This window comes from Ipomoea nil, unplaced genomic scaffold (genome assembly GCF_001879475.1).
Source record: "Ipomoea nil cultivar Tokyo-kokei standard unplaced genomic scaffold, Asagao_1.1 scaffold2826, whole genome shotgun sequence".
Classification (NCBI taxonomy): domain Eukaryota; kingdom Viridiplantae; phylum Streptophyta; class Magnoliopsida; order Solanales; family Convolvulaceae; genus Ipomoea; species Ipomoea nil.
In genome coordinates, this window is record NW_017619254.1 from 4,104,635 (window position 1) to 4,125,702 (window position 21,068).

At 36.3% G+C, this 21,068-nt stretch overlaps 5 protein-coding genes across 11 annotated transcripts; 1 reads left to right on the forward strand and 4 right to left on the reverse strand.

Annotated features, from left to right (window-relative positions):
* The first annotated feature begins 1,034 nt into the window (after positions 1-1,034).
* LOC109158968 (probable protein S-acyltransferase 1) lies at positions 1,035-17,061 on the forward strand. 5 transcript variants are annotated; one of them, XR_002050475.1, is made up of 7 exons: positions 1,035-1,541; positions 2,117-2,296; positions 2,390-2,683; positions 2,791-3,012; positions 3,128-3,579; positions 3,697-4,058; positions 17,046-17,061. XR_002050475.1 is itself a non-coding variant. In XM_019306919.1 (7 exons), exons 2-6 carry the CDS (start codon positions 1,434-1,436, stop codon positions 3,575-3,577), a joined length of 1,254 nt encoding a protein of 417 aa, XP_019162464.1. In that variant the 5' UTR covers positions 1,036-1,145; positions 1,276-1,433; the 3' UTR covers positions 3,578-3,579; positions 3,697-4,090. The 5 variants fall into 5 exon arrangements, 4 of the variants coding, with proteins under 4 accessions (XP_019162462.1, XP_019162463.1, XP_019162461.1 ...); XM_019306919.1 differs by lacking the exon at positions 17,046-17,061 and having other exon boundaries at positions 1,036-1,145; positions 1,276-1,541; positions 3,697-4,090; XM_019306917.1 differs by lacking the exon at positions 17,046-17,061 and having other exon boundaries at positions 3,128-3,584; positions 3,682-4,090.
* LOC109158969 (50S ribosomal protein 5 alpha, chloroplastic) lies at positions 4,468-5,747 on the reverse strand. Its single transcript, XM_019306920.1, has 2 exons — positions 5,559-5,747; positions 4,468-4,988 (listed from the first exon to the last, which is right to left on the reverse strand). The coding sequence occupies exons 1-2, from the start codon at positions 5,662-5,664 to the stop codon at positions 4,633-4,635; spliced, it is 462 nt and encodes a 153-aa protein (XP_019162465.1). The 5' UTR covers positions 5,665-5,747; the 3' UTR covers positions 4,468-4,632.
* On the reverse strand, positions 7,012-9,049 carry LOC109158967 (presenilin-like protein At1g08700). 3 transcript variants are annotated; one of them, XM_019306915.1, is made up of 3 exons: positions 8,860-9,049; positions 8,683-8,705; positions 7,012-8,650 (listed from the first exon to the last, which is right to left on the reverse strand). In XM_019306915.1, the coding sequence occupies exon 3, from the start codon at positions 8,613-8,615 to the stop codon at positions 7,329-7,331; it is 1,287 nt and encodes a 428-aa protein (XP_019162460.1). In that variant the 5' UTR covers positions 8,616-8,650; positions 8,683-8,705; positions 8,860-9,049; the 3' UTR covers positions 7,012-7,328. The 3 variants fall into 3 exon arrangements, with proteins under 3 accessions (XP_019162460.1, XP_019162459.1, XP_019162458.1); XM_019306914.1 differs by lacking the exon at positions 8,683-8,705 and having other exon boundaries at positions 7,012-8,658; XM_019306913.1 differs by having other exon boundaries at positions 7,012-8,705.
* Positions 9,521-16,470, reverse strand: LOC109158966 (aladin). Its single transcript, XM_019306912.1, has 15 exons — positions 16,244-16,470; positions 16,066-16,121; positions 15,796-15,954; positions 15,465-15,579; positions 15,242-15,341; positions 14,971-15,144; positions 13,986-14,044; positions 13,076-13,163; positions 12,856-12,931; positions 12,142-12,241; positions 11,204-11,255; positions 10,643-10,780; positions 10,376-10,463; positions 10,075-10,142; positions 9,521-9,940 (listed from the first exon to the last, which is right to left on the reverse strand). The coding sequence occupies exons 1-14, from the start codon at positions 16,299-16,301 to the stop codon at positions 10,080-10,082; spliced, it is 1,326 nt and encodes a 441-aa protein (XP_019162457.1). The 5' UTR covers positions 16,302-16,470; the 3' UTR covers positions 9,521-9,940; positions 10,075-10,079.
* Positions 17,062-17,986: 925 nt separating the features above from the next.
* Positions 17,987-20,505, reverse strand: LOC109159263 (transcription factor IIIA). The gene is made up of 6 exons (XM_019307361.1): positions 20,242-20,505; positions 19,999-20,133; positions 19,063-19,348; positions 18,724-18,959; positions 18,461-18,604; positions 17,987-18,353 (listed from the first exon to the last, which is right to left on the reverse strand). Exons 1-6 carry the CDS (start codon positions 20,365-20,367, stop codon positions 18,165-18,167), a joined length of 1,116 nt encoding a protein of 371 aa, XP_019162906.1. The 5' UTR covers positions 20,368-20,505; the 3' UTR covers positions 17,987-18,164.
* Positions 20,506-21,068: the final 563 nt, after the last annotated feature.

Sequence of the window (21,068 nt, forward strand, 5' to 3'; positions counted from 1 at the left end):
GAACAAATTTAGCTGGTAGATGGGTCTATTTGACACTTAATTTAGTTCGTGGTGGGAATTGAGCATTTCGCAGTAGTAGATGAGCATATTTGACACTTCTGCCTAAATTATTTTACTAGCTAATAAATGTTGTATTTACATCATCTTTTTTCTCATGAAGTAAGAAAATTTAAAAATTCTAAAAATGTTAAAATATCAAAACATCTTATATTTGTTTGTGTTTAATACCAAATCTTACCCACAAAAGGCAAAATCCCTTGCTCCAAAGCCTTCACACATTGGCTCGACAAGATTATGGAGAGATAAATTACGGTAACTCACTACTCATTAAGTGGGAGAACCAATGCTTGGTGCACTGAAGGAATCACCCCCACAAGAGGTTAAAACTCCACATTGCAGCTGTCACTTCTGTCAGCGCAGTCCATAATAAGTCATCCAAGAACTAATTGAGTTAAAAGATTAAAACACCATATATTCATATTTAATATCAAATATTGCCTACAAAGGACAAAATCTCTCACTCCAAAGCCTTTGCACATTAGCTTGATAGGATTTTGAAGAGATAAATCACGGTAACTCAACGCTCATTAGGTGAGAAGATCAGTGTGGCCAGAACAAGTCACCCCACAAGAGAATAAAACTCCTACTTTTCTCCACAATCAATCATTTAAAAACTACTAGTGGCTTGTGGTCCATTGGTATCGGATTGCTCCCTAAGTGGGAGGTGTAAGGTTTGAACCTTAGTTGAGGCAAGTAGTGTGTGTATATATATATATATATATATATATATATATATATATATATATAAATCATTTCAAAACTAATTGAGTTAGCCGTGCAAGCTTATATCAAATCTTATAACTTAAAAGATTTGACATTAAATTTTTATTTTAGGGGTGTATCTGTAATTAATATTTAATTTTATACATAAAAAATACATAAAAATTGAATCTTGAAGTGAGAATTGACCATAGAGAAAATATTATACATGTACCCATTCAGATAAGGTAAAATGGTGGGAATGATTTATCCATGTAAGCAAAAAAAGGAGAATGGTCCGCTTTGTTTGAGGGTAGGGAGAGAGAGCAAAGAGAAGGTACACATTCTTGAATTGAATTATGTGAGAGGATGGAGAGGGAAAGCTGGTATGAGAGAAGAGGGGAGAAGGAAACACACCTTTCTTCTTCATCTTTTTCTTCTTTTCTCTCTCTCTCTCTCTCTCTCTCTCTCTCTCTCTCTCTCTCGATTCTCACATTGTTCTTAAACTTTTTCCAGCCCCCTCCCTCAATCATCGTTTCAATTCCACCATCTTGGGAATTGCTGCTGTGCATGTGTCATGTGAAACATCACAGAAAGTTGTGTGTATATATATATTATATAGGTAAACAATAAACACACGTTTGTATATATAATCGGCGGCTTGAGTTTCATGCATGACGCCGGAGATGATGAATGGAGTTCAAAGCATGGAATTGGCTCCTTCCATCAGTTCCATGGACCCTCCCAAGAGGAGGCTTTATCAAGTTTGGAGGGGTCGAAATGTAAGCCCTTTTGCCTCTTTTCCTTTAAATTTTATATTTTTTATTATGCCCTACACATTTTATTCCGTCTGTTTTCACAATTCTTTGAATAATGGGACTTGGAGGTATCTTTTGCCTATTTCCATAACTGTAAGTCATGTGCTGAAAGTGATTATCTGGGAAGGCAAAATTTTGGAAAGGACACCATTTTTTCTAACTTTGAGTTTCAAAATTTCCATGTTTCTTTGAATTATTGTTATTATATGCAAAGAAGCTAATGTTGGGCAATTGTAATGCTTGAGTTTGTGTTGAGAGAGTTGTTTGCTGTAGATAAAGTGATAGCCTTTTTGATTGATTTATTATGTTTTGTACACAATAATGTTTCAGTAGTTTCTTGTTTCTGCTGGACTTGAGTTTTGTTGTTATTAGCCTGCAGTTATCTTTAGACTTTAGATTGTCTTGCGGTCATTAGCCCGTTTTGCTTACGTAAGATCAGAAATGTTATACAGTTCACTTTAAAATGAACCGTTTCTATCCTTGGCAAGAAGTGCATATTGCCTCAATGGCACACTCATAAAGATCCTTTATTATTTCAGAAGTTCGTTTGTGGTGGGAGATTGGTCTTTGGTCCCGATGGAGCATCGATGATTTTATCTACTTCTCTAATAGCAACCCCTGCATTAATATTTTGTTTAAAAACACTTCTTAGGATTTCAGAAATAGATCCGTTATATGGGCGTGCTGTTCCAACTGTGGCGTTTATCCTCATAATTTTGGTAGGCAATTTAAAAGTCGAGTCTTTTTCGTAGCCTTATGGTATTAATTACGTGTATATAAAGATGGGCTAACCTACTACAGCAATCGTGTAGGATTTGAACTTTCTGTTCTTGACATCCTCGAGCAATCCAGGACTTGTTCCTAGGAATTCAAGGCCACTTGACGATGAAAGCGTAAAATCTTCAGATTGGATAAACAACTCGTATTCTGATATAAAATTACCGAGGACAAAGGACGTATTTGTCAATGGCCATATGGTTAAAGTGAAGTTCTGTGACACCTGTTTGCTATATCGTCCACCACGTGCCTCTCATTGTTCAGTTTGCAACAATTGTGTTCAGAGGTTCGATCATCATTGCCCGTGGGTTGGTCAATGTATTGGAGCTGTAAGATTCTTTTTCTCTTTAGAAGTTTTCGTTATGGATGACACTTTCCGCTTGTTCTTTCAAAATTAAACTAACATCTATCTGCTTTTGCGTCGATTTGGTTGCAGCGTAACTATAGGTGCTTCATCCTTTTCATAACAACGTCAACAATTTTGTGCACATATGTCTTCATATTTTCATTGTTGCACCTCCTTGAACAGCCGGGTAGCACATGGAGTAAGATGTCGGGGGATGTTGTGTCACTCGCTTTAATTGTATACTGCTTCATCGCTGTCTGGTTCGTTGGCGGGCTAAGTGTTTTACACTTTTACCTTATGTGTACTAACCAGGTTTGCTTTCTCCACTATCGTTTTTCATCATATTATGTAGTGCGTCATACATTTCTAGGATGAACTGTTTGGAGATTTCGGTGAGTTTTGATGAACTAGCCAAATGTTTTTGCAGACTACATATGAAAACTTTCGATACCGCTATGACAAGAAGGAAAACCCATATAATCGGGGAATTGTGAATAACCTCAAAGAAATCTTATTCTCGAGGATAACACCATCGTTGGTCAATTTCCGAGAATGGGTGGTCGTAGAAGAAGAATCAGTGATGGGGTCATTTAGTCATAAATTTGGCGCGATCAATTCCAAAGGCAAGTTTGACCTGGACATGGGGATACTGGGCAAGGATGGTAGTTTCTCGGTTCCAGAAATTTTCCAGAATTTGGATTACAATGGAATTGATCCGAAGAAAGACAAAGGTGCTGGACTCTTTGCATTCGATCCTTTTCTATATCCTCCTTCCATAGACACGAAAGGTGGCCTAGATAGTATTGTGGAAGGTGGGGGCATAACCGAGGACAGCATGTTCCACAGATCTTCACCAAATGTACCTCCTCACATATAAAGGTAATGTATGTTCTTCTGCCTTCATTTTTCTGAGGTGCTTGTATTCCTATGATGTCCCTGAAAGATTTTGTTTTCTTGATTTCACCGGGACATTTTCTCTAGCGTGCTAGTAAACAGGTCACAGCAATGTCTAGTAAGCATGAAAACTAGCTGGAATTTATGGCGGCCTAGCGAATGCAGAAAGTTCCTCTCTTTGCTTGTCATTTTCGTCAATTATGGATACGCGGAAGTGATATGGGCGTATCAAAGACTGCCTTCTTCACATCCAACGGTTGCAGTGGGAATTGGAGCAAAATGAGGCTGCGATCTTGTAAAATATTAGATGAACATCGGTCTTCGTTTTAAGTGGGTTTTATCCCGTTTTGAATTTCTTTTTTGGTTATATATATGTAAATATGTAATGAATATGAATAATTTTTGGATTGTGGGCAGGTTTTAGAGGGCTGGACTTGTAGTTTCACCAGAATTGTTGGTGGTTAGTTTCATAGATTTTCTTTCCTTGAAAAGAACCAAAACTGAGAACATAGCCTGTTGGAATGAAAGCAGAATTTGGTTTATCAGATATTGAGTAAAATGACCATTTTCATCTTTTTCCTCTTTCTCTCCCTGATCCAGATATTGTATATTTGTATTGAAGGGTTTGGGATTTTGGGATATCATTCACTCTCATTTCAGGCAAACTTGTCAATTTGCTCTGGTCTTGTCCCACATCGCCAAGCAAAGAAAGACGCCCAGAAACAAATTGACAAGTTTGCCTGAAATGAGAATGAATGATATCCCAAAAGCATAAAAGCAAACAGGAGAATGAAGGATTCAATCATCAACTGCATTGATCACTAGTTCTAACATGAGTTTTTGGACAGAATCAATCAGAGAAAGATTAAGCAATTTTCTCAAGAAATAATATAAACAAATACAATTGATTGTATTAGCAGTAGAAAACTCAAGTACAGATATCTGGTAGTACAACACAAAGAATTTATCTAGTTCCTTTCCATTTTAGATGCATATTGAATGAAAGGGAGATGACACAAACAAAATGGGAAGAAAAGGCTAAACATTCTTGTTCTTTTTCAACTTGGATGGTGGCCATCTCCCAATCTTCCTTAGATGGCGTTTCCTGAGCAGCCGCTTTCTTCTCAGTCTAATTTTCTTCGCGATTTTCATCCTCGTTTTCTGGTCAAGCTTTTCCTGGAGCTTGGACTCCAAAGGGAGGTTCTCAACGGACACATTTTCCTCTTTACTTTCTGAGGGAGATTCAGGATTGTTGTCAGCGCTCACACCATCAACATCAGAAGTTGCATTCACAACCAATGCATCTCGTTCTTTGATAATATACGGGGCATGAATTCGGTGATTGATGTACGATCTTGGTGCCAAACCATTACAAGTTTTACCAAACCTCGAGACTAATGGTTGCCAAATACAAAGTTGACATGTTAGTGAGAATGACATCTTTATTCTACTTTGGTTGAATACTTAGCTTCAGGTGAAATTAACAAAATGAAGCCCCTTATTTCATCTCCCATACCCCTCAACCTCACCCAATTTTCATTTCAACCTAAATTGACCTCAAATTCTTCAAACTGATTACTATAAGCTAGCTCCATATATGATCAATTCCAAATAAAATTCAACAAATTTCAAACATAGTGAAGTGAACAGCCAGGACATACAGAAACAAAAGGCAAAACAACCACAATGTTAGATGAATTGCCTAAAAAGAGGGCAGAATCTAAACCCAATAAACAATCCCACCAAAGTATTACAACATTTATGGACAGTGAAAACCAACAAATATGCACAAAGTAGACATAGACAGGCAAATTCCTGGCAAATTAGAGAAACTACAGAGCCACAGGGACTGGTTAAAAACTGAATTTGAGCATAAACCAAAATCAAGCATTGTGGCAACACATATAGATTTGAATGTATAAAACCCAAAACCCTTGCGAAGGAGGGATTAGATAGATACTTACAAGGATGAGCAGCGAGCAAAGAGGAAGATGAAGAAGAAGAAGAAGAATGCAATGAGAGAGAAGCGACGGTTGGAGTGGCGGTGAAGAGGAGGAGCGCCGTAGCCATCTCTTCTGGATAAGAGCTTAGTTAGAGCCTTCTTTTTTTACAGTCCGCACTGGAAATATGAATCCACACCAAGTAGATAATGGACTTTCACGGCTTTATCACCTACGACTACGACTCAATTTCTCAAGGATAAAGTCAAAGGGTTTTTATTAATTGATTAAAATAAAAAAATAAAAAACACACATTTTTGTATTGCAAATGAAATTAAATAGATTTTCAAATCTATTTTTTTCTTACCCAAAAAAAAAGTCGTTTTGCTTATTACAAAATGTTGTTATTTCAATTAAAAAGTCATTAAATGTATAATTTTTGTGTTCTTTTAATATAGTCATAGAGAAGAAATTAATAGTACTATTAATTAAAAGATCACTCCCCCTCCCCTGCTGAAAGGGGTGGCTGTTCGGTCGAGTGGTTAAAACATAATTCTAATTTCGTCACGTATGATTTTTTTAGTGCAATTTATTTTCCCCAGATGATTTATAAATTATTACATAAGAACGGATGCATACCTTCAAATGACAATTTATATCGTGCACCAGGACGCGCATTGCATTGTGCGCCCTGATGCAAAACGACGTCGTTTTACATAACTGTATAAAAAAAAATACACATAGTTGTATAAACAAATATACATAATTGTATAAACAAACACACATAACTGTATAAAAAAATACACATAATTATATGAACAAATACACATAATGATATAAACAAATTTACATAATCACGTCGACTCCCTTCCGCGCCTCGCAAAGCGACGTCATTTTGGGAGGCACGAGACGCACAGTGCTGCGCGCACCGTGGTGCAGGGTATAACGATTGCCTTCAAATAATAATTGTGTGTTTCCTTGTTACCCAACAAAAAATTAGAGGGCCACTCATTGTGTTTGTAAATCTTTTGTTTCATATTTTTTATAATCCCCTAATATAGCATATATTCGCTAATGTCAAGTGTGTGCATATATACACTATACACATACATATATGTATGTATTTAATGTATACACACACATTGCTGATTAACATAGCATTAACTAGGTGTAAATTAACTAATTTTAACACAAATTAGTCAAACAAAATCATATAGGAAATACAAATTGATTATGATGGAGTTGATTTGGGGTTGACTTCAATTCAATCTCTAAATTCCATAAGAAAACCCAATTCACAAGTCACAACTCCATGTTTAACCCTGTTATTAACAATCTAAACCCTTTTCTTCTTCTTCTCCCAAACATCTATTATGATTATAATGGAGGATGCATCTATTCCTGCCTAGGGTCATACAAACATCTATTAAGTCCAAAAAAAAAAAAAAAAAAAAAAAAAAAAAAAATTGAATCAAGCTTCAGTTAAGCATCCTTCTATATTAGCAAGGATTGCAACAAAAACTCACCAGAATCAAATTTGACTTCAATAGAATGCTGTACTATGAGATCACATGTTAATTTAAGACATCCATTCTGGTGCCATTGTAAATGAGATAATACTACTAGTATTTCTTCAAGAAAAGAAACCAGTTCAAGAATCAGTCTTCCGAGTTCTATCAATTTACAAATCATTGGCAATAAACTGTCACCAAAGCTATCTCTTCCACCCAAAAACATAAATTCCTCAAATTCAAGTGAACTTGTTATCAGCTAAACAGCTTTGTGCAGCACAGGTCAGAACATTATCAGATTTGTTGAAGCACCAACAACAAAGGGCTCCATCAAGAGCCTTGTCAAAAAGTAAAACATAACCCCCAGAGCAATTGAAATTGGAAGTGCAGGCAAAGCATGTCGGCACACTGCTAACAGAATAAGTGTACATCCCAATCCACATATGATAGCAAGGTAACAAGCATACACTGTCATCAGATCAAACATTGCAGCCCTTCCTAGCAGCACACTATAGAAGATAAAGTCCCCCAATCCAAGCCTGATCCCCCTCTCTCTCTCCTCTTCTTCACTTTCCCTCTCTCTCGTTTCTCTGTTTTCATTGCGCCTAATCTCCCCATTTGCCAATTGCCTTTCTGTCAAATTACTGCTAGTCATCAATGGAGATGTTTCCCCCGCGATTTCATACTCAGTTGAAACCTCAATCTCATTATTTTCATTTGGGACATTTATTGCTGAATGTGGGTTGTTTCCACCAACTAAACCACTCACATTCTGATCCTCGCCATCACTACTGGTATTACCAGAAATGGCTTGAAGCTCAACTGACCTTCCATTAGAAAAACCAGCCAGCAAAAGTCCAACCCCAGGACTTCTGCTCCTCTGAACTCTAGGCCGGGACTCATAAACTAGAGCTGGGAGTTCCTCATTCCGCGTTGAAGCCAACTCCACCAGAATTTTGAGCGGTCCTCCAGGGGCCAACACTGCAACCAAGTCATACAAAGCCAACATCACAAGGCAAACCCAAGTGGTCCACTCAGGCAGTTTGGTGAACCAAACAGCCACAATGATACCAACAGCCACCATGTACATCTGGTTGAGCAGAATAGGCACCCCTTGTGCAAAGACAGAAATGACTCCAACAATGCTGAAATTGAAAAGAAATAAAGCACAGGTGATGGCATCAATGGGGATGTTGAAGTGCTGGATAAGAGAGAGGAAGATGGAACCACCCATGGAGGTCAACACAAAGAAGACAGAGAAGCGAACGTAATGCTTGATAAAGTTTGTGAAGCGGAAGTAGTAGAGGGCCACAAGGACAAAGGTGACAACAGCAATGAGAATGACGAAGACCAAGGCATTGAGGAGAGCGCCTTCCAGTTTCTGAGCAGTGGAATCAGAAGGATCCTCTAGGTATACGAGATTTGCAGCAGTCTGGATAGTGGCGGTGGGGTTGGTGGGGGAAGAGAGTGAGTAAACAATGAGGACAACCAGAAGCATGCATATGGACACCGGAGCCATCACGCCGGTAATCTCCCCTCCGATTGTATCTAAAATGCTGCCGTAATCCATTCCGCCTCCGGGAAACTACGTAGATGAGGGGGAATCTCTCTTCCTTTAGAAAAAACAAAATGGAAGCCGCTGTTCACTTCTTTATGCAACCTAAACACAAGCAAAGAAACCCTAGCTTCACTCGACTGGGAATACTACACATATACAGATACGAATACATATAAATTGGATTCAAGTGAATAGTAGCAGAGTCGGAAGCTTTGCGCAGAACAAATAGAAAGAAAATCGGAAAGCTTGCTTTTACCGATTAAGGTGCCGGCGTCGATCAATTTCTGTGCAGCCGAATATGAAGGATGAACAGGAATCTGATCGGAGAGCGCCGGAGCTAGTGGACCGATTAGGACTGGGAACGAGTCCGGTTATTCGGTAGAGAAGTTGCCAATAGTAAAGTGCCACACTTACCAATTGCGGTTATTCCTAGTTTGTTTTGAATACATTGGTTCGAAGAAAAGAAAAGTATTATTTTTAGAAAGTTCTATGTAAGTTCCATATATTATATTTATTTATTAAAAAAAAGTTTATTTGACGAAGTAATTCAAATATCGTAAACTTTTTGATAGTGACAACTGACGAGGAGGAAAGCGATAACATCAATTTATTTATTAGTCATTACATATAAGTTGTTAATTACCATTGTTTTTTTTTTTGTTTTTTTTTTTTTTATTATTTACTGATTCTGTTACAATGTAAGTATCTGTTCATAGCAAATTTTTCAATTGAAGTACAAAGAGCCAATAACACTCTCACTAGAGCTTAAACCAAATGCATCCTATTTGAGAAAATCACTTTATGACACTAGACCACAAGCTCATTGGCATAATAACAGATAATTATTCTGTCATTTATTTTAATATATTTTGCATAGTTTCTTCTTCTCATAGCACCATTTATCAAAGTATAAATCTAACATGGAGTGCCATACTTTCCTTTTTATTTCCCCCAAATGGGATTTAACTCAGACCAATATCAAAGGAAAACTAAAAACCAACAAATATAAATATGTAACTATTTTAAAAGAAAAAGAGTAGCATACAAGGAATTAGTCTCGGAATTATAGTTCAATTATAGTTCCACAAAGAAACTGAGCATACTTCAGCTGAATCAACACAACTGTGAGTTGAAGCAAAACCACATTTCCAACTCCTTTACATTTAGGGCATGAAACACCATCTTCTTGCAGCACTTGGAATGTTTATCACTTTCTCTAGCTGCAGAAATTGCAATATTTTCTCGATTGCCTCATTGTCTGCATGAGCTCGCTCATGCACAACATTCAATATACGGAGAACTACATATGCGTGCACAATCTATGTAAACAGCATCACCTATAAATAAAATCCAGGCACATAGTGAAATTAAAGAAAATCACACTAGCAAATTCTCAGTTATCTGATTTGCGGTATAATATACTCAAACATGTAACAGATAACATGGTATTGTAAGTAAAGAGAATGAGTACCTTGATTATGGAAGAACATGCGAACGAAAAATAAGGGGATATGTTAAGCAAAATCCTGTGCTCCAACACTGCTCAAGATATCCAAATGAGCAAATGAATCATTGCATATTCACCAACTGAGAGCTCAACAAGTGCAATGGAGTTTAATTATGAAAATTAAGAATAATAAGATTTTCTTTAAAAAATAGCACACGTAATCTTTTTTTTTTTTTTAAGAAGCATGTCTAGCAATGATGGTGATGTCACGACTGAAAACTCCATTACATTAGTATCAGACAAACCGAATTGTAATTTGACTTACCACTGAAAGCAATGGTCCCTGCTTGAACTTGTCATGAAATGAAAAAGTTACTGGCTTGGGGTTATCCCCGGGACCTCTAATAAAACCTCTGCATTAAATTGCAATTCTAGAATTAGTAAGAGATATCAACTAACATCAACAGATCTGCAACAATTGACAAGTAAAATAAAGAGAAAGCATTATGGACAGAAAATATAGCCAATAATGAATTGATAATTAGTAGTGAAAGCAGCAAGTAAATGTGAAATGAGAAAACTGCAAACCCACATCAAGGATGCAGAAATCAGGGGATTTCTCCTAACATCATATATTGCTACAAGGCCTTTGCATGGTTCTTCCCCATCTTTGTATGATAAAGCCAAACGCTCTCCAGAGGCATCCCATGCTATCTTCTCAACACCTTCACTGCACCAAAGAAAAAAATACTTCCATGATTAACAATACTCCAGGAATAAAACAATAAATGTAGATATATTGTGTCCAACTGTCCATCCAACTTATAAAAACACCACCCATTTCACTAGACAAGTATTGTCAGCATAATTCCAAGATGAAATCTGGAATTAACCATTTTACTTTTCTTGAAACTAAATAGTAAACTTTGTCATTAACATTCCATCTACAAATATTAAATAAATACAAAAACCATTGATATTTTAGAAGAATTCAAAGATCCTATGAATCTGACAAAGTATAATGCCATAGTCAAGACACAATTACACAAAGAACAAAATAGTGGGGACTATCCAACTTGCTGAAATAGCTTAGAGGGGATAGGTAAAATATAGAGAAGACATCCAAGCCATTTTAAACCAGTGTTAAATGTACCTGCCAGTCAGGGATTGCATCTCTGGCAACTCAACAGGTATGAGATGTGCATCTGAAGAAGATCATTAGACAAGTGAGTGTCTATTCTGAGTTCAACCATATTCGACACGAAAGACTCAAATTGTTAAATTCATTCACACAAAATGCTGTAGTAAAAAGTCAATCCATTTGCAACAATCTATTCAGGTGACTTCATTTTTTGACAGTTCCTAGGGGTTGTGGATAAAGAGAAACAAAGATGAGTTCCATTCATCACACACCAGTTGCATTGCAGCTTACACTTATGAATTTGATGTATAAAACTATAAATTAGCAGCAAACACAGACAAGTAAATAAACACAGAATGCATGTATAGTACAAGAAAAGCTCAAGAAAAAATTTCAGACGATAGACAAGTAAACACAAATAATATAATATATATAAGTGATTGTTCCAGCTAAGTTGGATGGAAACAGGCAGAGAAAAGAAGGATCCCAAATAGGAGATAAACGTACAAATAAGAAACATAAATGTTTATTTGCAAATATTTTTTCTTTAAACATCATAAATATTAATTGTATACTATTTTCTTTTTAGGAAATGCATTTTTGATTTTTTTTTTTTTAAGATTAGGGAAACGACTCTGAAACGTATTATGAAGTTTCCATAAATTTTTGGGAGGAAACATTTCAGGAACACAGAAAAGCTAACCCTTAAGAGTTCCCGAGCATTGCTCCATTTAATTAGTTAAGCATAGAGAAAATTGTTCTTTGCCCAGTGTTATCATTGGATTTCTTCCTCAAACTGTCACTTGTTCACAGGCATGGATACTGCAAATTTAGACACTTCAGACACATAATGGACAAACACTATAAAATTTCTTCTCATGGTAGCTCATTCCGGGAAGCTATGTTGTATTCAACTGAATAACTAAGGAAACAGAAGAAGCCTAACATACCAAGTGATGGAGGTTTGGTGGCAAAGTGAATGGAACCTAATGTTGAGGAACCAGAAAACGAAATAAGTATTTTACTACCATCAGGATCCCATGCTGCTCCCTGCAAATAAATTTTCAACATTTAGAACTTGACATACTGCCCCATTGGTCAACAGAACTTGTGAGTGAAATTTGAGGCTTCTGTTTAACTTCCTTAGAATGTGCATGTCTTAGAAACACCATACCAGCTTGAAATTAACCATCAATTCTCCAGTGAAACTTAATACAAAGAATCTAAATAGGTTCTAAATGCATGAGCGAAAGGCAGTTATGTATACAAAAAGAAGAGAAAAAAAAATCAAATTAGCCTATCCATAGAAGCATGAATACCTCACTTTATTATATCAGTAGTCCCCCTTCATGTGATGTGGAAAATTCAGAAATAAAGAAACAGATTGTGCTTCTGGGAGTAGTATTCCTAGAACATAGATTAATATAGATTGCAGATATCTTTAACTTTTATTGTAAAGATGCTAATGTTGATAGCGTACAACACTTTATGGACTTCTTAAGTTTGCTCCAAATTCAAGTTCTGCAAAGTTGGTCCAAGAACCATCTTGGTGCCTCCTTGTGATTAAATATCTTGTCAAAAAATAGAACTATAGAAGCATGATGTTTTAACAGCAAACACCTAATCCTATTAGCCATAGAAGGAAGGGCATTTTTGTGACTAACCGTGACAAAGCCATTTGTCGAAGACCATGGTTCTGAAGTCCACGTGTTTGTCTCCCAGAGATAAAATGTCCCATCACTGAAAAAATAAATTTGGGGTTTGTGGGGGAGGGGAAAATTAGCGTCTTTTTGTGAGCTGTGAAATTTTTGCATCTTTCTTTAACCTAAGAGATTAAGCATAAAAGCATTTATCAACATAGAGAAAATTCTTCTAAGAAATTACAATTTTGCAGCAAAAAAATAATCTCCAGATGGTGACCATTTGAGCAATGATATTCCCCCTAAGCCACGCCGAATCGGTGTGCCCACTCCTGCATAACACATCAAAATTGTAATTAATTAGAAATTAAGTATTTGTTTAATATAAGTAGAAAAGAGAGACAAAAAGCACAAAGTGAAAGACAAGAACACCACTTTACATGAGAATATGTGAAACCTTCATTCACAATCAAACCAAACCACATGACAGTGGTGCACTTAATTTAAGGATTTTAAGCAAGCATCAACTTGACCCTAAGCAATTGTAAATTTGTAATCCCTTTGGTAATTTGGTTCCTAGCATGGCTAGCAAATAGGTAAAGTGAGAAGTCTACCAGAAAAACATATTCTGGGGCAAAAAAAAAAAAAACTGTTCATATCTGCCCAAGTTTTTGTTTCTTCTACACAAAAGGCATCTAAGGAATTAAGTAGTGCGTGAACCCAAATAAAGCTTGTTTAATCCAAGATCTCCATAGATTATGGTTAAGATAATACTTCACTAAACAGAGATATAAGATATTAAGTATTTAAGTTTATGGTTTAGGCCAGACTGTTTCTCTAAAAATTTGTTCTGAACAAATATACATGTCAAAGTACTCCTTGTTCTCAAACAATTGTGCTTTAATTTCTCATTACAAAGGAAACTTTGTATTCTCTATAAACGAAATGTAAATGCCAATTTCCTGTATTTGCTCTGTTCTTTGATGTTGATAATGAAAACAAAAATTGGAATGATTCCTCACATAAAACCTATAGCAACGAAGTCATGAGACGGATCTAGAAGGAAAAAAATTTTTAAATACAGAAAATTTACTTAAAGCTGTGAGACATAAAGTAATGGTAATTATAAAAACTATAAGAGAATAAATAAATACCTTGAGCAACATCCCATACAGTGAAGGATGAGCTCTCAAATGAAGCTGATGCCAAATATGTAAAATTCAGTTAAGGAAACCAAGAACTTAGGTTTAATCATTATATAGGAGACAATCCAAATACACCAACGCATAATGTAACTTTTCATGTTGCTTCCTATTATATGGTGACAAATATATGCATCTTATATGATATTATTAGCACTGGACCAGAAGAATAACAAATTCAATGACATGGAACCAGCAAAATGGGGAATAACTCACCAGATGATATAATCCTATATAAAAGAAATTTGATGTCAGATATCTATGGAAAGCAGAGCAAATAAGAGGGCATACTTTGAATTACTAAGGAAGACAAGGAAACTCTGAATAAGTTCATTTTTCTTACACAATTTAGCCTATGCTATGGAGCCTAGGATGAAATATCAGATATTAGTGCATGATCTGAAGGCCTACTACAAGTACAACATTGTATAAGCAGTAATTAGACTATAGTCATTCAGTGTCACTAGGTAATTAGACTTCAGTCATTCAGTACACATTTCCTGATCTAAAAAATTTATGTTGCAATGTTGCATAGATGAAAGCAATTAACAGGTCAACACTTTTGGTAAGGAAATGTGTTCAAGTGAATCTTCTTATCTGTTAAGTGCAGCACGCAAACTACTGGGCGTATTTATTTAGCTAACATGAAACATGACATACAACACGATCTATATTGTATCCTTGGTTCATTTAGTTGCACATTTTAAAAAAAAAAATAAAAAAAATTACAATTGTTATTATATTTATATCCCAGAAATAGATTTAATTAACTAAAAAAAATAGTAAAATACCAAGTATCCTGTAAAGGCAAAAGAAAGTAAGAAACTGAAAGCAGCCTGACTTCAGAAAGGACAAAACCACAGAAGAGTTATCTTGATACAGTATTAAAAGGAATATATAATGCATAATAATGATTAAAAAGACAGCATTAGGATATCTTCCGCTAGGGCTCCATGACAGTGCACTAACTTGTTCATCCTCGGGACTTCGAAGGAAATCCACAAGAGTCCACCTAGTCCCTGAACCTCTAGAGAGAGTGCCCAAGGTAACTCCAGTTCTCACTGAAGCTGCATTGCCTGGATATGAAGAAGCCCATATGCAAATGCCACCCCTATTCAGCAAAAGAGTTGGGCGAAATAAACATACTGTTAAACAAAAACAAGTCAGTTGAATAGTAAATCAAGATGTAGCAATGCCATAAGACTGACTTGCAGGCGACAGAAAGTGTCCTTCCACCATTTGGTCTCCACTCAAGTGTTTTAACATCTTTTTGGGATTCATTGATCAAAATGCAAGGATTCTTCCCATCTGTCAAATTTTTTTTTTTTTAAATGTTTAGGTTCTCAGGCACAGAAATAAAGTACATGAGAGAAGCTGAGAAGTAAAGAGAGGACATCTAGATATACTCTACAACTAAAAATAAGTACTAACCTGAATCCTCATAATCACAGACTGTCACCTGGTGAGGTCCAGAAATAAATGCAAAAATATGTTTGTGTTGGTGCCAACTTAGGCCACAAATATCAACACCAGGCAACAATTTTACCTACAAATTAATTATACACAACAAAAAATGACAAGAATGAAGAGCAGAATTCCCAATTAACCAATGACACAATTCTAAATGCAGCATTTATTACCCCCAAAAAAAAAATCAGTATTTTCGGATTATTATCTTCAGGTATAGTATGATGTTCAATAAGTTGCAAGCAGTGTTAATTAGGCTGTTATAATTATAACAAAAAGAAAAACGGATATTTACATCAATTGGGTGAAAAATATGCTTAAGCGAACCGGTAGACAGAGCCTTCAATGCTGCCCACAGAAAACCACTCTTCTGCTCTTCCGAGCCGAGCTCGGTGCTCACCCCACCACCGGACAGATTCTCAAGTTGAAATGGAACCGGGCTGAACACTACTCCCTACAGTATGCAATCAAATTCGAATAATCACAACCTTACTCCTCGGATAACACCAATTCCTGATTAAAAGTAGTTCCAAATCAATCAAATTCGTATAAATTGGAAACTTACAAGAAGCTTGCCGTATGCCTCCCTGGCACGATCCTCGGAGATTTCATCGGCGGTAACTGTAGCGTTTGAGAAAAAAGGGAAATGTTAGATCGTTTGGGAAGCTGTTGATGTACGTGGAATGCAGAAACTGAGCAAAAGCAGAGGTATAAAGAGAGCGGGATAAGTTGGCAATACTTACTGAGGTCCCGATTGATTTCGCAGATGGTGACTGAACCTACCGGAGGAAACGACGGCATTTCGGGCTTTCAGGCGAAGAGAGTTTGAGTTTGAGTATATGGGTAGGGTTTGTGGTTTATTGTTCCCGGCAGTGTCTTACACAAATTTACAGCACTCTCTGTCTTTACTCTTCACACAAAGACTATAATAGAGATGTCAATTGTATTCGTACTTGACTGGGATCTCGATTCTGAGCTCGGACAAAAATGAAAACAAAAATAGGGAATCGAAATAGAAATGTGGCAATTTTGAATTCTCCGTCGAAAATGGGAGCAGGGATGAGGAGTACTCTTCCCATTACGTTCTCTATATATATGTGTGTACGTATGTATGTATGTATAGTCATACACATATGTATTACTTTGTATATAACATATATAATTTTAGAAGCATTTTTGTCATTGTATGTCTATGTTTATGAAATGTATATTCAAATAACATGTTTAATTATAAAATATTGAATACTCCTTTTAAGTTGGAGAGGAATACATATACGTTATTTATTTAAATATTTTTTAATGTTTAATTTTTAATTTTTTTATAACTTATAAACGAGGTGGAGATTTCCCGTCCCCGAATAATCTTCGTGGGGATGGGGATCGAGGGATTTTTCCCTTCCTCGGAGGGAATGGGGAATGGGAAGAAAGTCGGGGAAGGGGATGGGGATATTTCTCCCACCTCCACCCCGCCCCGTTAACATCTCTAAACTAGAAGACGATTAGAGCATCAATATCAGCATGAGATCATTCACGATTTTTAATGAGGTTTCAAGGAAAAAAAAAAGAGTGGGGGAGAAGCGAACAGCAACTGACGCAAGAAAAAAAGAAAAAAGGCGGGTCGGAGTGTGAGGGGCCCTTAGGATTGGGGATTCAGCCTTGGGGTAAGAAAAAGAAAAAAGGGGAAAAGGGCTATCTCTCACATGGTGGCCCCACAATTCTACCACCCTTTGCAGGAGAAATAACTTCCAAATAACCTCTATTGTGGATACTCTTAAACAATGTCTGATTTAATTGATTCAATGATGACCTTAAATTTTTTATTTTTTATTATTATTTTTTTTTTTTTGCAAAGTGTACTAATGAGACAACTTGTGATTTATATATTCCGATGGTTCTTCGATAGAGGATTCTAAGGAGTTAGAATTTGTCTAGCATAAAATTGAAGTGTGTATAAATTTGAATCTCAATTAAAATTTTGATTGATATTTCATGACTTTTTAAAAAAATTTTAAAATTTGAATTGAATACATCCAAACTTTTAAAGTTTATACAAATCTTTAAAAATCTATGAAAATCCAGATTAAATACACCCCTGATTTTCAAAATTCGTGTTCTCAAAATGTGTAATGTTAAAACTATTAACTACGGAGTATTATTTAGCACAAATTTTATTTACTTATGACCATGTTTCCCAATGGGTGACTTCACACAATCTGCATGAAGATTCATAGGTGACCAGAATGACTGAAAAACTTTTCAATTAAAGTTCAATGGTCTAGTGACACAAAGTGATTTTTCCATATGAGAGATCATGAATTCAAGCTTCAATAGGAGTAATACTCCTTGTGCTTTAATAAGTTAGAGAAAATTATTACAGATAATACATTATAATAGAGTCAAAATAGTACTCAAAAACACTTCAATCAAATCTTTTTAAAACGAGTGGGAGTATTTCATACAAGAACACTCGAGAGTATGATTTCATACTAGCGAATTTCCAGTGCAAAAATTCATTTAATATACATCTATGTAGTACAACTTTTGGACAATAAATACAGCTACACACAGGCCAATAGTAATTTAAGAGTTACCCTTGGATTGCAATTTGCAAAGAACTATACACACAAATACATTTAAGTATATAAATCAGCTAGCAATAATAACTCAAGATTCATCCTCAGATCCAGCAGAAAGCATCCATGACAGGTAATCTGCACCTTGTTCAATAATAGGATCAGTATCCCTCGGTGGCAAGATTCTTTTTCTCATCAAAGTCTCAAAAACAGGGAGCTTCCTTTTCCGACCACCTCTCTCTCTTGACCGGAATTGTTCATCGGACTCTTCAAAATCTCCCTGTGGATATCAAAGTAGTCATGCCAAAGACAACAGTTAAAATCAATGTTGAAATGTAATAAACAAGATCAACAGTCACATGTCCTTCTCAATGAGCAAAAACCTACCTGTGTGTACAAGTGGCATCCAGACTTTTCATGGTTATCTCTCACATGCTTGAAGGAAAATCTCATGCCACAACCAGATATGCTGCAGGCAAATGGCTTAAGCTCAAGGTGAAAAGCCTTCACATGCTGATTTAGATTTGATCTCTGCACACAATGTTCACATTCAAAGCATTAACAGGTGTGAGAAATGTAATTATCCCTGAAAGGGTGGGACAGGAACTTCAAATTCCCAGAATTAAGATATCCCTAGAAAGACTACTCACTGTTGCAAATGTGTGCTCACAACCCTCGAAATCACACTTGATTCTCTCTGACGAAGGCTGAGCTTCATGCATGCGAAGATGACGCTTCATATTCTTCTTCAGTTGCTTTGTCCCACAGATCTCACAGACAATATGTTGGTGGCAAGACTGAATATGTTCCTTAAGGCATTGTTGATTTGTGAAATATTTCAAGCATCCTGGTTCCGTACAAATTGCTTCAACTGTCTCCAACTTAACTGCAAAAAAGAAACCCACATGTAAGGTCATCTCCCATCATCAGATTCTCGCAACTTATTAATGTATACATATCCCTAACGTTCTTCCCATTAACAGGCTTACCATGTGAATCTTCATGTGCCCTCAATTTGGACGCATACTTGAAAACCTTTCCACACCCATCTTCAGAGCACACATATTGCTTTGGACTATCAATATGACTTGAATCACACTGATCATGCATCTCTTTTACATGCCGTTTCATATTACTTTGGACACTAAATTTCCGACTGCAACACTCAACAGGGCATTCAAACAGTTTCCCCTGGTGCTGAAGGAGATGTCTGGTTAAGTGATCCTTCCTTCTGAAGCTGGACTTGCAGTCATCTACTGGGCATGTGAATGGCCTCTATTGATAGGAAAATAAGAATGCAACCATAAGTATTGGAAACTCAACTAAGGCTATTTACTTGAGAAAATGAAGGATAGAGAAAGAGGATCTCTTGGCTCATGAGAGGACAGCGTGATTGAGGCTCACTTGATGGAGCTTCTCAGGAGGTCCCCCTACCTGGTACTATTCCATTCAAGATAATATAACTGCCTCGCGCATTTTGGAGTTCGTAGTAGTTTGGGATCCAATGCTTCACACTGTTGATATTTGATAATCCATGAAAAATTTTACTCTATATCTGCAAGATCAACAATTCAGAGACACACAAGTAGTAGAATTAAGACAAACCCCCCAAGATACAAAATTTAAAACACAAAAGCTCAAACCCAATCTGAAATTACAGAAGCCCAGAAACAATTAGAAAGAAGATCCCTTCAAATAACATAAACACAATCAAGTCACAATCCAGAAAAGCATATAATATAAGTGTGTGTGTCTATAATGTAAGAGATCATAGTACCACTTCATCACGTCCATAGGACTACTACGCCTAACCTAAGGTGTTAAGGTTCAAAATGAGTTAATCAATTACACAACTAACCGAAGAATACAAAAACTACTTCTCAAGTTCTAATATTTATTTATAGATAAAGGCTCCGATTCTATACCTCAAGTGAATGACTTTGCATATGCTGCTTTAAATGAGCAGGTTTCCGGAAGCTCGCTCCACACTCTTCACATGTGTGCATCTTTGGACCCTCCTCTTTCGACTCATCAGATTCACCTTTCGCTTTGAGCTCATCCTGATCAAAATTTAACAGGAAAAAGAAAAAAAAAATCAAATTTCCAAAATCTTTTGAAATTTCGATTAACTTAAAGATAATTATACACTCTGAATCTGAATAATGCACCTGATGGTGAGCAAGGACATGGGAGGAGATGAGTGCTTTCTTAGAGCGGCAAATACCACAGAACTCGCAGTAATATCTCCTTATGTCCTTGAAAATTACTGGTCTGTTCTGATCGCCCTCATCCATTTCTCGATCGGATCTCTCTCTCTCTCTCTCTCTCTCTCTCTCTCTCTCAATTTGTTAGACGGGGATAAGAGGAATAGCGCCGCCGCAGCTACGATTGGCGAAGGAGAGTTTAGCACATTAGCGCACAACGATTCGACGCGGACATAAAAATACCAGGGGATTAGGGTTTTCACTTAAAATGACAATAATATCCTTATACAGATCAGGGCCTCAGGGGACTGAGGGGAGTACTTAGGCGGCAAGGTTTTACGGAGTAACTTTTAAGAGATCTCTTTCCTTATGAAATAGTTTCCTTTTTTTTTTTTTAGATTTGGAAGATAATAATGTAACTTTGGTAAGTAGTTAGCACCAAATTTAAGTTTAATTGGTTAGAAATTTGGTGATTGAAATTTAGGAGATTCATTGCATTTTTTAAACCGAGCGTATGTTTATAGACACATTGACAAAAGGTGGGATGGGGTTATGAATTTCTTAAGCTTAAGCCATTTAAGATTTTTTTGCTTTGACTTATTGTGTCTCTGTCAAAGATTTTATGGTCAAACGGTATAATTGTGACTTTAACTCAAGAACAGAGTTTACATGTCATCAAAGAGAGATTTTATTCTAGATTTTAAATAGGTTTGAGTCTATTTAATATCTACACATTATACGTTTTATAAGGACTATATATATTTGTTAAAAATATTAAACATAATAATATT

Bases quoted from the DNA above. Each gene is read 5' to 3' on its own strand.
- LOC109158969 (XM_019306920.1), bottom strand. From the start codon at position 5,664: ATGGCTACGGCGCTCCTCCTCTTCACCGCCACTCCAACCGTCGCTTCT. The intron at 4,989-5,558 runs GTAAGTATCTAT...GGCAACCATTAG, and splicing joins TTTGCTCGCTGCTCATCCTT to TCTCGAGGTTTGGTAAAACT.
- LOC109158968 (XM_019306917.1), top strand. From the start codon at position 1,434: ATGACGCCGGAGATGATGAATGGAGTTCAAAGCATGGAATTGGCTCCT. The intron at 1,542-2,116 runs GTAAGCCCTTTT...TTATTATTTCAG, and splicing joins AAGTTTGGAGGGGTCGAAAT to AAGTTCGTTTGTGGTGGGAG. The intron at 3,013-3,127 runs GTTTGCTTTCTC...ATGTTTTTGCAG, and splicing joins ACCTTATGTGTACTAACCAG to ACTACATATGAAAACTTTCG.
- LOC109158967 (XM_019306914.1), bottom strand. From the start codon at position 8,615: ATGGATTACGGCAGCATTTTAGATACAATCGGAGGGGAGATTACCGGC.
- LOC109159263 (XM_019307361.1), bottom strand. From the start codon at position 20,367: ATGGATGAGGGCGATCAGAACAGACCAGTAATTTTCAAGGACATAAGG. The intron at 20,134-20,241 runs GTGCATTATTCA...AATTTTGATCAG, and splicing joins ATGTCCTTGCTCACCATCAG to GATGAGCTCAAAGCGAAAGG. The intron at 19,349-19,998 runs GTATAGAATCGG...TCCTATCAATAG, and splicing joins TGCAAAGTCATTCACTTGAG to AGGCCATTCACATGCCCAGT.
- LOC109158966 (XM_019306912.1), bottom strand. From the start codon at position 16,301: ATGCCGTCGTTTCCTCCGGTAGGTTCAGTCACCATCTGCGAAATCAAT. The intron at 15,342-15,464 runs GTTAGTACTTAT...AAAATTTGACAG, and splicing joins CTGTGATTATGAGGATTCAG to ATGGGAAGAATCCTTGCATT. The intron at 10,781-11,203 runs GTACATTTAACA...TCTTTGGTGCAG, and splicing joins ATGCAATCCCTGACTGGCAG to TGAAGGTGTTGAGAAGATAG.